The 18,058-nt window shown below is 38.5% G+C and overlaps 1 protein-coding gene across 1 annotated transcript in view; it reads right to left on the bottom strand.

Annotated features, from left to right (window-relative positions):
• Positions 1 to 18,058, bottom strand: part of SNX25 (sorting nexin 25) — a 72,759-nt gene that overhangs the window by 46,152 nt on the left and 8,549 nt on the right. The window contains exons 3-5 of the mRNA XM_085311309.1: positions 8,976 to 9,148; positions 7,780 to 7,966; positions 1,627 to 1,697 (exon numbers count right to left, since the gene is read on the bottom strand). Coding sequence (XP_085167435.1) covers positions 1,627 to 1,697; positions 7,780 to 7,966; positions 8,976 to 9,148 — 431 coding nt within the window. The remainder of the gene's footprint in view (positions 1 to 1,626; positions 1,698 to 7,779; positions 7,967 to 8,975; positions 9,149 to 18,058) is intronic.

Raw genomic sequence — 18,058 nt, forward strand, 5'->3', positions numbered from 1 at the left:
TTTTTTTTTAAAAAAAAAAAACAAGCAATAGTAAAGACTCCATTAAAAAAAGGAGGACCAATTTCACCACAGCATAAGTGGAACTACATCTATTTTGGCAGAATAAATAGTAATAGTCTTTTTATATCTATTCTGCAGTACCGGGCATTTGTAGCTTCAGAAGAACATCATCTCTTCAGGTTTTAGTATAATTGATAGTTAAGTAGGTAAACTCAAGTGATACAGAACAGAGCATCACTAATTAACTGTAGGAACCTGAGCGCTATAAAAATATTTTCTAAATCAATTCTTGTGACAAAGAACAATGCTAACACAAGTGGAAACATAGCCTTATAAAGATTTATTTCTTCCYTAATGCGCAAGTTAACTTCCCTGTTCTCATTTTTACCTTAGGTAACAGCCTCTCCAGTAAATTAACTTTCATCTCAAAAACATTAATATTTCTTTTTCTGTAATGCATACTTATGCAAAAAAAAAWATCTAGTTTTCCTTTTCCCTTGGTTTGACACAAGCAATTTATCCTATTGAAATGCATATCTAGCTCTATTTTACAATATAAAATAAGGGAATATCAATATTGCTAACCTCACACTTTCAAAAATTTGAGCATGGACCAAAAACTCCAGATTAACTGAAAATGCTTTTTTTCTTTTCTGCCGGGGTACTGTGTCTTTTCAGTTTTGCACTTTTTCACTACATTTGAATTACTTAAACTCCTTTCTGACACTGAGCACTAGACTAACAGCAAGATTTTTGAGATGAACGTATGACTTTCAGGAAACTCATTTAAAAAATCTAGCAAATTGTCACTTAAAAAGCTCAGAGGGAAATCCAGCCAAAGGTCTAGAACGCARTATATAGATCATTCTTCCATTTTATATTGTAAACAAATTAATTTAGATTGCCTTTCACTTGCTTTTAATTATGTTTTGGTACCTTAAATATATGTATCCAACTAAAAACTTTGTCAAACAATGTTGCCATCAGCATAGATCTCTTGAAAACACACCACAGTTTTGGCACATTTTGAGAACCATGAAGAGAAGTACATATCATAATTGTAATTACGGTAACTGCATGTGCCTTTTAAACACAGAAGTGCTCAAAAGGCATACCAAAACATCACAGAATTGAAGAGYGCCCTATAATGCAACACAAAGACATAATGCAATGAAGAGTCAAAATAAAGCCTGACTGACAATTACACTGGATCATTCCTTCTTCTGTGTATTGAAAGGAGAACAGATTGACACTTGAATGAATGGATTGTACGAAAAAGGAAGCAAGATTCACAGTGTAAGAATTTGCAATGACAAAAATCCAAGCTGCAGCAAGTGCTGAAATAACCATATCCCATGTCCTTTCCCTTGATTCATCAGCTCAGATGGAAGAGGGAGGGGAAATATACACACATATGTATGTGTATATATATATTTTTATATATAATCATGGGAGTTTTTGGAAGAACCAGACAAATGAAACAGAACAGAAATCCCAAAGGCGCAACATTCCCAAAATCTGTCTAAAACTCTCCCTCGCAAACCAATTATGTACATATTTCTAGAGTTCAAATAGCCTTCTAAAATAAAAACAACAGATGCAACTGTTAACAAAATGGGTTCTTACCTTTCTGCCTCTTCATTTGGGGAAAATTGCTGATTGTGGTTGCCTGAACTATTTCCACTACAATCTGATACCTGTTTAAAAACAGTAGGGGATAAGGGTGAAGAGGGAGGAGAGAAAAGGAAAAAAAAAATAATAAAAAAAAACCCAAAAAAATGCTGTTAACTTCTTTCAGCAAGTTCTTCATACAGCACACTTGAGAATTAACAAAAACTAAAACTCCTCCGTCTCCTGTTCATTTGGAAACAGTTATTTTTCATTACAATCCCAAGCTAAGGAGTAGTGTGTATAAGGAACAGAGTAGGAGAAAAGTTTTGTCTCGAAACAAAATAAAAACATCCAAGTAACAACAATACCGCCTCCTCCTCTCCATTGCTGCCACCTTACAGCCACCTAGTAGTATTTGGTGAACAAAACATTAAGCCATGCTCTTAACATTAAAATCATATAGAGCTACCTGTACCAAGCTAAGATGGGAGTTCAGTTCAAGAGAAAAGCCAAGTCCTGCAAGGTTCTTCTAGCTAATGCATTCAATAAATATATGGAGCACACRTAACTGAGAAGAGATCTTAAAGTACTACGCTCCAGGAATAATTAAAACCTGTTTGTTGCAAGGCAGCTGATGCAGTTAGTAAACCGAATTTTAAGCAAAATTCATCTTGTAAATAGTAGATACCACATATTCAGTAAAGAAAACTACTGCCCATTAAATATACATAAACTTAGAAATTCTGCTCATGGCAACCTCTTGAATGCTCCTCAATGCATTTCCTTGTCAGCTATTAATACAAGCAATAAACCTAGTATTCTAGTAAATTGATCTCATTGCTGTAGGAATTCCCTAACCTCATCTATCAAGTTATCTTCTTGATGAAGCCTGGTCTCCTGGAAGTCTCCAATTTTAATGACTACTTATTCTCAGTTTTAAGAAAGAACCTATGATCTTTAAATTATATTCTCCTTCTTCAACGTATACTTCTTTCATCAGCAATATTCATTTCCCCTYACTCTTCTTGTTTCCCATAATTATTTTAGAATTCAGACCGTYTCTGCCTCTATGTGCAGACATACCATTTCACACAGCATGAATTATATCATTTGCTCACTTATAACTGAACTTACAGGGTTGGTCTAATTTTTKGGGGGACAGCCATCTTAATTCTACACAATTCATTCAATTACTAAGTTAAAATTTGAGAACTCATTTGGAAACCTTGAGTTTTGCTTTTTGCCATTACTTTATCTTGGTTGTTTCCATCCAACACCACAGTTCTGACCAGCGTTTGAGAAGAGCAGCTGCACAGCAGGAGTGTAGCCTGGTGTGCACACGTCCTGCATCTAATTCCCTGCTTGATCCCAGATGTCCCAAAAGAGTCTGGGCAGCTCGCTTAAACTTGTGGTGCCCCAGCTAGTACATATGTAAATGGCATTATAAACAGCACCCCTTCACTTCACTCGAGTGTTCTAAGTTTGAAAACAGTGAATATTTTGAATTGATCAAACACCATGGTCAGGACAACCAGTGGCTGTCCTTTTCTTCCTTCCAGATTTAGTCCTAGTTACTCACACACAGCTTCACACGTTTTCATTATCAATATGGTAATATCACAGAATCAGAGAATGGYAGGGTTGGAAGGGACCTCTGGAGATCATCTAGCCCAACCCTCAGCGTAGCCCATACAGGGATTGAACCCGCGACCTTGGCATTAGCAGCGCCACGCTCTAACCAAATGAGCTAAACATGCCCCCAGTATAAAAAAAAAAACTCTTTTTTGCTGCTCTTTATTACACAYTCAAGTAAGGAAGATGCTCTAAGTTACAGGCTCAGAGACAGTATTTAGTCTGTTCCTCCTAAGCACAGACCTGTGCCTACATTYGCTTGGTCACAGGGCTGCATGTCACAACCCCATTTGCTTTCCGGCATCCCAGGAACACCACCTTACCTACACTGGCCTGCCAGACCATTACCCTTTCTCCTGGCAAGTTTCTCCTAAAAATTTAGCTGTTAAATATTCAGTGGTTCTGATAAATAACCATCTCAGGAAGTTTTAACATGATGCATTCGTTTTATTTGCAAAAAACAAACTGTTCACGACAAACCTGAAAGYGTGGGCTCACATGCATTATTTCTACTTTCCCTCTCTTACCGCTTTCCCTAATCCTAGTCRTGTTCATTCCTTTCCATCAATTCTTAAGTAAAAGATGAGACACTGAGCCAGTGATAACGGCCTCTCTTATGACAAATTGCCTAGTGACCTTTTGCCACTGTACTAATAAATAACAGAATAACTACAATGCTGATCTTTAAAACACAATGGAAACTATCCACCAGTTTATTTCCTTATCACAGTGTATTCTCAGCTATGTTTTTAACTCATCAAGTCTTTTATCTCTAGCCTTCCTCTGACAGAGTAACTAAATTTGCTTCATCTCTCTGACATGGAAGAATTCATCTTTTCTTCCTTATTTGCAGCAGGCTTCCAATTCACCTTAAATCTGAGGAGAAATGAAGGTGAAATTTCATTGTATAAATTTTTCTTCTTGAAAGAAATAAGGACATCAAGTTTTGTGGAAACTTTATAAAACAGGAATAATATTCTGCCCCTCGTCATGACAAGCAACACTGGAAGGTATATATTATAAAAATCAACTTTGAGGGATATCCATAGATAGCCATATAATCCCCTCTTCTCCAGAAGCTTTTTTGTTGTTGTTTTTAAAGGAAAAGCTGTAACTAAAGGACYTGTGCAAATTTTCAGAAAATAAAGGCATGAAAGAAAAAAAATTACAAAATTGTTCCTCAAAAATCAGCAAATCTGAGTAGATACGACTTCTTCTGAGTACAAATACCAGCTTTCCAAAATGTCACTTAAAAAGTAAAAGAGAGAGAAATTCTGTTAAGAGATAAAGTAACCAAAACGTAGAAACCTACTATAGCTAAAAATGAACTGTCATTTTAAAAATCTCTCCAAAATTAATGATAAGTAGTTTTTGCATCATTTATGTGAGTACTGAAAATAGAACTCATACAAGCAATATAAGATTTCTTCTATTCAGGCAAAGCTTCTAACAAGGGAGAGAAAAAGGAGTTACAAAATCCCAGTGTCGTCACTAGCCTTTTAGGGAAAGCCACTTGCAATGCAAAAAGTCAGCAGGCTTGCTCACAGTGAGATGCGGGGCGCACAGCCTCCCACTCGTTTCGGATCTCCCAGCCAAAAGCAACAACGCTCTTCGTTCACAAGTTTCTGCTGGTCCAGCTGGGGATGCTCCCCTGCCTACCCAACAACACTTACCTGGCTCTCATCAGAAGAAAGTCTAGTAAAATGCTGTCAAGGAACCAACTCGAAAGGATGCCTCATGAAACTGCAGAAGTCACATACACACATATTTCAGAGCACCCAAGAGCCTGTGTTTTCTTGACTTATAGTCAGGCAAGAGTTTGAGGAATTCTTTTATCAGTGCCTGACAGCTTCTTTCAATTCAGCAATACGTTTTACCTTTATCTTTGTAGATGAACATAATTACTTACTAAAATAAAGCACAGCAGGGCTGTTTCAAAGAAATACCAAGTTTCTCAGCAACCACCGTGCCTTGGGATAAATTTCCTCAAAGYTAAGCTTACAGAGAAAATTGTTAGTACTTAAATATGTTTGTTACCAAGATCTTACATGGCAACACTAGGACTAACAGAAGCAAAGCAAAAACCTTCATGCTAATATAGTCTTTGCAGCTTAAAGCACATAGATGCCATGCACTGGCTTAGGACAGGCTTTGAAAAATTATTTCAAAAAAAGGGAGGGAGGAATTTTAGATAAATAGATGCTATTCTAGATGATCTCCAGAGGTCCCTTCCAACCTTACCAATTCCATGATTCTACGATTATTCTAAATGTGAAACCTGGGTGAATACAAATGTGCCAATGACTTATTTGTCTAGAAAAACTGGAAAAAAWTTTCCGACTCCTGTCCTTCCAATATAATCTAACCTCATCCCTTAATTTTAACTGCAGAATAGCTTATTTATTTCCTCCTCTTTAACTCCTTCTTTATATATTTTCCTATGGCTTATTGTTGTGAATTACAGCATGAAATATTTATTTTGTTCATCCCTATATGGACCGCTATTTGTTTTTTCAGACATAAATCTTTAAAACTTTCACTAGTTAAGTCACAAAAGCTTTGCAAAATGTACCACAGAAATCAGGGATCGCTACAGGTTCTCACATCTCTCTGGGTACTCCCATAGTGATGGAGACCAAACAGGACGGGAATCCCTCCTCCAACAGTGGAGTGCTCTGTAACTACCATCCTAGGGACTGGCTCAATACTAACAAAAAAAGCAAGAGCACTACCTCAAAAATCAATTACCTTTCCTCTTTGAAAAGAGAGATATTTTCTTAGATGTATCCCATCCAAATACTAATCAGCTCAAACTGATCAACATTATATAGCCTGTACGAGAACACATCTCAAGACGATGGTGGTTGGACTGCATAGACTGGAAAGCAGAAACGTAAGTGCAGCCAAAACTACATTACTTTATAAAGCAAATTTGCCAACCTGATATTAGAGAACACAATTTAAAGTGACCTATCAGCTAAAAAGACAGTCCATTGAGCATTAATGTGCCTAAACAACAACAACAACAACAGAAAAGTTGGGTTTCTTTAGAAACAAGCAGATCCATTAGTGCTATTATGCTAATAAATATGATGTCAATTAGGTTTTAGATARAGTCTAATAGAGAGTAATTTCTGCTCTCAGCAGAAGCACATGGGCCCAGAGTAAAGAGCAAATTTTACAGCAGATGAACAATAAGTAGCCAGGCAACAAAATCACTTCACTCTATCATCTAAATGCGTTTTCCCATTTCAGAAATGCAAATTGTTTCAGAGTCAAAAAGAGGAACAAGAAAAAGAATAAAGTTATTTATGCAGCCCATATGCTTCCTCTCAGCAAACCATCAGTTAGGCTGATCAAGCTGAAGGCCTGGGTGATGGCAGCTTGCACGGAGGGAGCCAAACGGGATCAGCGTGCGCGTGCCTTTCAGAAGCTCCTGCAGCCATTCAGGGAGAGAAAAAGCTGACCTCTGTCAGGGCAGGCAGGCAGGCAGGAGGGGAAATACCCTAGAAACAAAAATGTCCTGTGACATTTCTGGCTGGCAGGCACAGATGAAGACTGACACTCAGTGAATGGCTTCAGCAGTCCTCTAATGCTTTGGTGTGCTCAACAGAACCAACCCAAGGGCATCTAGGGAGACACAACCACAGCAGCATCTCTGCTGCCTGCTTCCCAGTGACTTACTTCTCATCTTTTCGCTTACATCAGAAATCAGGGGAGAGACAGCTCAACTATAAAGATAAGGCAAGCATAAACATTCTGTGCTTGGACACGCATGCCCGAGATACAAGTGATATCTTACAATGGAAGTTGGATGGAAGGAAGGAGAGAAGTAGTTATCCAAAATTTTGGGGAGGGGAATAAATTTCTATGAAGGTGAGCTGACGCTATTTGCAGAAGTAAAGAACATTAAACATCAATTCACTGTATACAGAGGTTTAGTGTTTTCATTAGCTCCTTAAATAATTCTTCAGAGTTCACTGCTGTGTTTAGAGATGCAATTGGGAAACATCTCCCTGTAATAATCCAGGAAAATGTTTGAGCCAGTGGTGATTTCCAGCACATTTTACATTTCCCTGTTTCCACACCCCAGAATCACAGCAAGCTGCTCTGAATGCCCAGTGTCTATAAGTGTTGCTATGGCTCACTGCCATCAGACCCCTAACACCAGTCATATTTCATAAAGATATCAAGGAGATACCGCACACTAGTAGAAATTCAATGTATTATTCTATCTAACTCCCCAGAGGCAAGACTCAAAGAAGGGTCTGGTATGCTTTCAACAAGAGAGTAATCCTCAGTATACTGCCATCAGTTGTAGTAGAAGTGTTTTAACTTTTTTGCCACCCAATTGAAAAGCAGACTGTATTAGAGATCTAACATTTGTTGTGCCTTATCCTTACAGTCTCTGCTTCACAAAAAAAAAAAAAAAAAAAAAGTTAAAAAAGAAAAATCACAATTCATTCAAATCTCAGTAATGGATTGGCATAAGAAGCGTATTTAGTTTTGAATGAGCTACAGTGAAACATCAAATACCTCAGTTGTTTCAGGAATTCAATATCAGAGTTGCTGTTGATGAGCTTGATGAACTCCTCATAAGAAGGAGCATATGTATAGTCTTTCTTGTGATGCTCATTCATCTGTTCTCTGTACTCCAGCTGGCTGAGCAGCATTCGGTTGATATAATCTGGATCACTCAGCAGTTCCACCATTGGTTTCAGTACTGGAGAGGAAAAATATTTTAAAACAAAATCCTTATGCTGAAGAACAACTATCGTCCTTAAAATTATTTTGGATAAAAAGTAAAAATATASAAGTTGATAAAAATATCAAGAAACTAGACTTCTAGACTCCATACTGCACTCAAGACTACGTACTTTTCTTCTTGAGAAAAGTGTATGTTTGGGCTATTACATAAAGTGATGTATATTCATCAAGTTGAGCCCAAATCAGAAAATTTGTCACAGAGTTTTTGTTCTTTCTGCTCTGTGTCTTAAAAGCTATGCTACACATAATTTTCACTTGTAATGGCTGTTAAGTGAAATGAATTGTGTAACAAACTTGGGAATTCACGGCTTCCAAATTTTGACTTCAGTGACAAAAAAAGTGACTAATACACTTAATCAGACTATAAATGTATCTGATACGATAAAAAACAAAATAGAAAATCTTCATTTAAAAAAGAAGTATGCAGGATAAATCAAAGTCTGCAGAAGCAGTTACATTTGGTATCTTGATTCATTTATAATCAGATCCTTAAGTCTAGGAGTCTACATATCTGAATAAAGCATAAAAAGGTTAGGATTATTCACACAATCACTAAAAATAATGCTACTAGAGACTCTAAAAGGTTTCCTTTATGACAAAAATACAAGAATTAACTGAACAAATAGGTTTTTATCCTGAGAGATGCCAAACAGCGTGGTATTAAACTAGGAAAGCCATTAAGTATATGCTTAATTTTGAGAATGTCTTACTGGTCTCATGTTTACAGAAATAAGCACAGAATAAAATGCTATGAAATACTCTGCTGACTTATAGGATCAGGTCCTGCAACTAACCACTGCTCCAGATTTCAGTTGTCTGTGCAAGACTAATTTATGCATGTACTGGTTATCATATAAATTAGATTTCAGAGGTTAAAAGCATAGCATCAAGACTTATACATAATGAAGTTTGTAATTACTTATACTGTACAGGTGCAAGTCATTAATCTCTGATCTTTGATCTACCTTTTGTTGCAAGTATTTCTGCAAGGACTATGCGCAAGCTGACAGACTGGACATCCTTTGAGGGTAGGAGACAAAACACCAGAATTTGAGAACATTTTTGCAGGAATCTTACTTCTTCATCAGCGCTCCTCAAGCATGGGTGCAGCAAAAATGGCTTCGGTGGATCTTCTTGCCTAAGAGGGGGAAGAGAGAGAGAGAAAGAGAGAAACAGAAATGGGGGAGAAGAGAGAGAGAAACACAGAGGGAAGGAAAAGAGAGAAAATGAGAAGAGAGAGAGAAAGATAACTCAAGGGATAACATCACTTGCATCATGATTAGTCACTATTTGTCAAAATATCTAAACTATGCAAAATACCTATTATCAGGTAAGTAACTTCAATGTTAAGATGTGTATTTTTCAAATCCTGCTTACAGATTACATTAAGACACACTTCCAATTCTCTTTGTCCTACCAGTGTTTTCACCTACCATAATAGAAATACAGTATTTTAAATCTGCATCAAATAGAGGAAGACCAATACCTGGTAAAAATAAATAAATAAATAAATAATAACAAAAAGGTTGTCTGAATATAGAAAGCCCTGTTTCCTCATCACTTCTACAGTGAAATCTTCTCCAGACAAGACAGACTTAAAAAGCAAACACAGTCTTGTAGAGCCTTGCACTATTAAACAGAAGACTTGGATTGTTCTTAGTTTGAAAAATGGGTCTAGATGTTATATACTAAAACTATGAACTTTTGTTTCCAGTAAACAAATTCTTCTAGTAAATATTTGGCCTATTTGACCTGACTTTTTCATAAAACAGCAGTTTTCAGTCTGTCAACTGCAGACTATATCAAATGGCTCTGTTAAAGATACCTATACAGTAACAGACTTGCTACTATCAGCTACCTACACCTGAAGTGGGAAATAAATTTAGAAAAAGTTAAAAAAAAAATCTCAAATAGAGAGTGGTTACAGTCAGGATGGCAAAACAAGAAAAGATGACATGACCTCCAAAGAGCAAAGACACTCTGCCAGACAAGTCACTCTCCGTAGTTTGGCAGCTTAGAACTGAGTGTTTCAGTGACTCTATCAGTCAGTGGAGTATACAAAACATGAACTTTGAAAGTGTGAAGTGTTAGGAGCTCAGCATGTGTGCTGTCCCACGCTTGGGGCCAKACTCACGCAGGCAGCACGCTCACCCAAAAACGATGCAGCCCTGGACCTGGCAAATAGATCCTCCCTTCCCGGCAATTGCGGCAGGTGCATTCGTAGAAGACGACGTCAAGACAGAGTCTTTYAGCGCTAATAGCCAGTCACGCCACTACTGCAGCACGAAGCACTGGGCGAGTGCTGTGCACCACCACGCAGGCGCAGCAACACRTTGGATGAGCAGCTGCTGAATGAACTGATGGTACCAGCTCTGCTCTTTGCAGACTCCCTAAACAACTCCTGTCACAGGTTTTTCYGAAAGAAGCAGGGAGCTAAGCCAAGAAAATCAGATCAGTTTATCTCCTCTCTGCRGGTGCCAGTGGTTTTCTGCACTTTCACAGCCTGCCTGACCAGACATGCCATAGAAACTCCTTAATACCAGTCCCAGCAGCACCTCCTCTTCATACAGAAATGGCKCTGGGAATAGGGACAAGCTGCTCTRGAAGTTCTCTCACAGCCACGTGCCTCCTGTGCTTCCATCACTTGCTAGTTTTACAGCAAGCTGACCATGCCAATGGCTCCAGCAAGACAGGCACAGCAGCACCTGAAAGAGGCCACAGTAATTCCMAAAGGAAGCCAGGACTGGGGCTTCAGCAGAAGGCTCTAAGGTGTTACAAAGGCCCGTATCTTTCACATCTCACATTGATACTTTCTTCCCTCTTCTGCAGCGTCCATCTCCTTCCCAGAGCTGGAAGCTGCTGTTCTGTTAGAAGCAACTGGCTGATACTCACAGTCCTATTGCTTCTGTGCAAGAATGAGTGACCAAGAATCATATGAATTCAAGCAAGGAGCTTCAGTTAAGACACCACTATACAGCCACTAGTGACAGGCAGTAGTGTGCAACAACTGACTTTGGCAGGTGTGATGGAATAACACCACCATCACTATTCTAATAATACAAGTCAGTTGTTTTCAYGTGACCAAAAATTAGCTTTCAATCTGATTTTCAGAACAAGAAAGTAAAAGCAGAATGTTGTTTCTATTTGACTGAAATATTTCATTCAATTGCAAATCAAATGTTTTGTTTTCATATGTGGATATAGAGGGGCTTTTCTTAATTGTTAAAAGCTAGACAAATTTCAAAACAAAACCACTGAAACAGCTTGGGGTAAAAYACCGTTTGCTCTTCTAAGAAGCAGTAGTTTTCGGAGATGAAGTGTAGTCTTCATTATCAGCCAGTGCAGGTGGTGCAGCTGACTTAGCTCAGAAAGCCTGTTTATCTTGTTTTGGTAGGATCTCCTCTCTGGCTATTTTCCTCAAAGCATTTCTATTCCTCTTGCATAACCCATATGCATCCTACAGTCTTTTCTACCCTGCATCAAATACCTCAATCACATGCTCTCCGTAAAGGCATTCCTTATTTATCCAAAAATCAGACACATCCCAAGCAGACTGGTAGACAGAAAGTCTGGGGCACGGGTATACAGCCACCTCTTACTGAGGAATTAAGCTCTGCTCTTCGAGAGAGGTCAGTCCACCCAAATTCAACTACTTAAAAACACTGCTTTAAGCATATGCTAAAGGCCAGCAACAAAACATGCTTAGCATCAGCTGGCTAGGAGCCAACCAGCTTCTCCTAATAACCAATTCCTATGCAAAAATAGCAATGATATGGAGTCAGAACTAAAAGCAACTGGCCAACCCTACCTTTACTGAAGATGATTGCCTTAGCCCAGGAGCATGGCAGCATTTGCCTGTGAACACAAGCACGCACACCTTCCTTTTTGGAAGGTCCTTCCACCTTCTCACTTTATTCATGGGATGTCCTGCCTAACTATTAGATCCAATTATGTTTTCGTAACATGTGCAAAGCATAAAGCAGAGCAGTAATGCACATATGATTTCACTAAGCAGGGATTAAAGTAGTCTTCGGCTTCAGTATCTCTCTAAAACCATCCACACTTGGCAAAAATTCCCTGAGGAATTCCAGCCTGTTTGGGACTGCAAACAYGGTGGAACATTAACTGCACCTATACTATCATGCAAGAAAAGCTATTTTTCATAATCAGTGTCCCTCTTGTACAAATCTATTCACAGCCAACAGCCAATACATACAGCTTGGCTGTGCTGGACCCATGCCAGGACTTTTCTGGTACATAGTCAACAAATAAAACAAACAGAAAATTGAACAGAATAAACAAGTAGGATGGCAAATATTTGGCTCTTATCCATCTAATTTATCTAAYGTGTTTTTGCCTACAGGAAGGAAAGGAGAGAGGGAAGCTGCATGCTCTCCAGATCGTTAAGGAAAGTTTCAACTTTTTCTGCAGTTCCCACCATTACTTAAGAGGATCTGGATCTCTGGAAGAGATATTCTTTCAATTGTTTCACTAACCAAATTGTGCCTAAAATGTGGTCTAAAAAGTAAAAGGGAAGGCACAGATCTCTATGAAATTTCTGTGAAAAGTATAAGGAGAAAAAAAAAAGGTCTTTGGGAAATTCACTTCTAAACAAGCCCTGTACACCAGTGCCAAACAGTTGCACCAACAAATCCTGATGTTCTCATCACTGTTTGGGCAAGAGAAATAAAGTACTGCTTATCTTTCTATCCAATTTTGGACATATGTGTTATTAGGACTGTGTGGTTGGATTTTCTGAACAATAAGCCACTTAGCAATCACAGAAAACTCTTAACCAAAACTGCGTRCAGATATTTATAGAGAGCTTTGAAAGCCCAGCCAATTATCCATAAATTCTGAGCACAACTGTGTGCAGTGAACTAATCTAAACCCAGCACTGTAGCAAATAGCTGTAAAATAAGCATCTTACAAGCTTTGTAAATCAGACTTATTTCATCTGCTTTAAGCACAAGAAAAATAATGGCAAGTGGCAGCTTAATTCATTTGCTTCTTCAACAATCAACACTGAAGTAATAGTGACATATATTGGTATACCAAGATGCAGCGACTTCAGTGATTTAAAACTGTAGACAGAACTCATGTTTTACATATGCTTACGGATCATGACTTTTTACTTCTCCATGAGCTACAAAGCCAGCACCAATCTTGTGCAAGTTCTTCCCAGAAATTTTCATTTTATGAATTCTTCAAGCATGCTCTGAAATTTTAACACTATGCAATGTAATTTCATAGTTTCAGAAAGCAAATGACTTCCCTTTAGCTGCCCCCAAATCAGTGGATGATCAGGAAACAGTCTGTGAATAAAGATCTGTAAACAGGGCCTGCTAAAACAAATGCTTTTGTCCTGGGTCTATTCCAAGCAGTGCACTTCGAGACCAAACTGACAGTCCAGGTAGCTATCCCCTGCCGTGAGATCTCTGCATGCAGTTATTGACTGGATAACTGCATGACTTTGTCCCTTATTGTTGCAAACCTATGAGTTTATGTAGTACTTTTAAAAGGACAGCAGTACAGCAGATTTATTTTGGTGTTCTTGAAGACAAGCAGTTAAAAATATTACTAGCATTATAGAAATCTACCATAATTTTCTTTCTAAGCTATAACTACACAAGCATGAATCTACATTAACACTTCTTTAACCAGTAATTCCTCATTTCTCAAGAATGCAGCATCCACAACAATTCTCTAATATACCACCTATCTAATCATCTATCACTGGACTTTCAGGTTTATTAAAACCAGGACCTCAAGGAAACAACTCTTTCATCTAGAATCCCYTCTAGATACCCACAGTTCTGTCTAGGCCTTTCCAGTAACCCTCTGCATTGTGAAGGCTCAATACACTGAAGAGTATTAACAGACTCCTAATTTTGGTGGGTGGATTACAAGCTCCTGATGCAAAACATCGTATTTTTATGTACTCAACCCTCATGACTGTGTGGAAAACCTTAATAATAGGWTCCTAAAAGAAGGTGAAACAATTAAAAACCAATCCCAAAGTTATCATTTAGAACGTCCAACTCACAGACTTGGCACGYTTGGAGCTGCCAGAACTACTGGCCCTAGGCAGAAATCTCAGAAATAAATGCACTGACCAGGAGATAATCATAAGAGAGACTAGGAACCTCATGATGACAGATATGATGAATTTGTTTGCTTCAGAAAGAGGAAGCGAGTAAATAAATAGCATCAAGGACAAAGTCCTCAAAACATTAACAACTCTACAGGAAATTACGTAAGGGTCATTTCTCCTGAAAAACTCACAAAATGTTCCATTCAGTCTCGTCATTTCTTTAATCAGTATTTCAAAAGAGAGTTTCATGAAGTTACATTTAAGTTGTAATCAGTGCAATTGTGAGCTGAAGTGCACATGCAACTTGTTCTAAATGATTTTCATCACCACATTCAACACTCATCAAGCACCTTCATTAAAAGGATTGAGAACTACGAGAGCCACATGGAGCCTGCTTCTCTTTACCTGTATTGCCCTCAGATCTCTAAACTTCTTGACACTGCAGCAAAATTAAAATTGCTTCATCTGTTTGAACTTTCTAAGAAATAGAAGAAATTATTTTATACCTTTATACGCCAACATCATAAACACACCTGAAAAAAGCACCCACTTAAAAAAAAAAAAAAAAAAAAAAAGCCATCTCAAAATTTCCATAGCAGCTGTCTAGCCAACTTATCAAGATACATCAGCAGGTTTTATAAATCACTTCACCTCACATTTACTGTGTGGATAATTCTGCTATTTATATAGAGAGAAAAATTTCCAGTGACCTCTCTTCAGTCACAGCTAGCTCCTACAGGACAAAGCATTCGGCATGTAACGCTCATAACAGATCCAAAGGATGTACAAACAATTTACAAAATGCAGTATGACCCACATGAGCATAATGAGGCCCTTATGGCTAATGTAGTGTCCAGGTAACACTTGGTTGCAAATAGAAAATCATAAAACCTCATGGAACTTTTTGCCCAGACTTGCCTGATTTAGGCTTAAAGGTAGTGGAGAGCTTCAGACTGACGCTACCCATGAGCTAACTTTAACAAYGTGATCTTAACCTGGCTTTTCTGACTATTTTATTCTTAACACTTTCACACATCTCACTGCAACAAYCTTCTACAGATTCAAACTACTCCTCCTGATACTCGTTTCCAGAAGCCAAGTGTGATAAGCAGCTCTTGGTATTCCTAGCTTGTGRGAGGCAAATGGAATTATAAAAGACAAATAGAACAGTAGGAGGTGTGTAGTAGCTATCATGACAACTTGGATGCCTGTACAGTATTAACCAAATTAAATTTCAAATGTCTAAATTCCCTTTGTACTAGTCCATCCTTGATCACTTTGTGGTGAGAGCACCTTTTATTTTTTCCAAGTGTTACATCTACTACATATCGTAATAAATACAGCAAGCACAATAATAGAGCAGTTACATATCCTACGTATACTAAAGTATTCACATGGAGCCTAGAGAATTAAGAATTGAGCTGTATTACTGACAGGCTGAGGAAGGAAGAGACAGAAAACAAACGTAATATTATCAAAATACTCACAATATAAACTTAAACGTGTAAGTTGCTTGTTATACTGATCACTCAGAGAGCAGTTTCTCTGTATTTCCCCTTCATGCCTCCTGAGAGTTTAGAGCCCTTAAATAYGGGTTCTGAACCATGACTGTAAGTAACCTGTAGCCACCAAGGGCTAAGGCATGACTTCAGCTTCAAATCCAGGCCAAAACACACATGCGGCTGAGCATGCCATCAGATATCACGGTGCAGTCAACTTGCCAAAAGCAGCTTCTCACACTACATATCCCCTAGCCGCAGAAACAAATTTTCTCCTGCCTTTGGAATCAAGATKAGTTTGGAATCAAGGCTGTAGTTTAGAGACAAAAAAAAGAATACTCCCCACTGAAAGTCATAGGAAAAATCATACTGTCACTGTGGCCACTTCTCACTGAGACCTACTCAGAAACCTGGACGTTCAAGAACAGGCAAAGATTAACTATCTTTAAATTTCATTTTACRAATTGCCTTCACTGCAGGTTAGTGACTACCAACCCAAGGCATTATTTATCACATGCTAGTAGTTCATTACTAGTTTCTGATATGGCTATTATTAACCCACAGTAAACGGCAGGAAACTTCGTCTTCCTTCCATGTGGACCACTTCAGAGAAAGACATTTACTATTTATTTTTACTTTGCTAAGTCCTTCAGACTCTGACTGAGCTTCTCATTCAGAGGAASAGTAGTCTCTTGCTTCCAACAAATACTGCAAACTAGCAGACTCAGAGAAAGAATGCATTCCAGAGATCAGAGAAATGAGCCCCATGGGAAAGTACACTGCCACCATAGACAATGTTGCAACTAGATTCCAACAAGAAAATTTCCAGCATTAATTACCACCCTGCTCAGCATATGATCCATCCTTGACAATATAAAATGGCATTGCTAGGATTCAGCTTGTTTATATTCTGCTTAAAGTAGCCAAAGAAAAACACTTGAATGAGACACTGGGCAACAAAGGCACAAAAGCAGCTATAAAACAAGAATTGCCAAACACTACCCTCCCTGCAACTGCAAGAGTCTGCCCCACAGGACRCACTTGGCTAGCTCTGCTATAAATGCACTCTAGGTTAGTACAACAGAGAAGAAGAGAGCAGTGGTTTAAATGCAAGACTGATTTTTCTTCCTTATCTCAAAACTATAAGCCAGAAAACTCTGGACACAAAAAAAAGTACCAAATCTCATTTCTATACTGAACTAATACTAGCAATCAAATGGTTTCCTATCTAAAACACTCCAAATTGCTGCAAATGTCACAACTGCCAGCCCCAGGTGGACCTCAAGGCACCCTCTAATGTTTCAAGTTAGAAAGTAAGAACAGTTTGAGTCTKGCCAACCTCTTTAATGGTTCTGTTTCATCACAGATGCTCTGCCCACRGATAAAGGTGTGCCTCTGCCCTTATTTCGCTTTGCAGAAGTACCTAGCAGAAGCAGGAAAGACAGCCCCCTAGCAAGAAAGTGAAGGCACAGACAAAAGGGAATCGGATCTGATGCTGCCAGGCTCTCACTCCTGGTTCCCTGCCTCACACTGGCCAGAGTGGAAACAGCCTGCACGCTCCTCATGTATCTTCCTTATTTAAGTAAGCCTTTTCTCATCTGTTGGCATCTGCTGGCCATTTATTTTGAGCTATTTATTAGGAAGTGAAACTCTGCACTGCCAGAGGGAAAGCAAGAGCACAGTGAGGGACTGTAGCATCCCACCTGCCTCATTCTGAGAGGTCACAGCCCATTTTCATCCCCTTGGGCATCCTGATTACAAGACACCATAGACTGAAGCTAGTCAGTGAAGATGGAAAAAGAGAGAGATTTCTATGGCTGAAGTGAACTACCTGACAAATACATGAACTTCACAGTGCAGAAACAGACATCTTTATCCTCCTGAGGACAGATAGTTTCTTTCCATTTTAGCAGAGTTATCTGTAGACACACAGGAGAACTGAGACAGAGAGGTTTAGGTAGCATCCTTTCCAGAGATGGAAAAAAGGTATTTAAAACTTTGTAAGCTACTTGAGAGCAGACAAAATGCCCTTTGCTGTCGCACTGTTTTGTAAAACTCAGCAGTGGAAACAAGATGCAGTTTTGCAATGAGCACCACGACAGGAAATATACCTTGCTCYAATTATAGTCTCTATTCCACAATATCCTCACCCAAAACTAATTGGGTTCATTTTCAGAGACATTGAGAGAAAAAAAGGCATCCGAATTCAAATTTAAACTTACAATTTTTAAAACGTGGACACAGAGCAAAGTTGGATCAATGAAATCTGTGTTCCCTAGCTAAGAGTTTTCTATATTTTAACTGTAATAATATACATACAAATTGAAAGTTTTGCAAGGAACTCTAGCTTCCAAGCCAGAAGTGACATGCTTTGTACTTCCCAGTCCATGGTTTACCACGTCAGCAGGCTCTAGCACAGCAACTATAGTAGGAGACAATTAATTAAATACAAAAC

This window comes from Rhea americana, unplaced genomic scaffold (genome assembly GCF_003343005.1).
Source record: "Rhea americana isolate MKP2758 unplaced genomic scaffold, rheAme1 scaffold_34, whole genome shotgun sequence".
Classification (NCBI taxonomy): Eukaryota; Metazoa; Chordata; class Aves; order Rheiformes; family Rheidae; genus Rhea; species Rhea americana.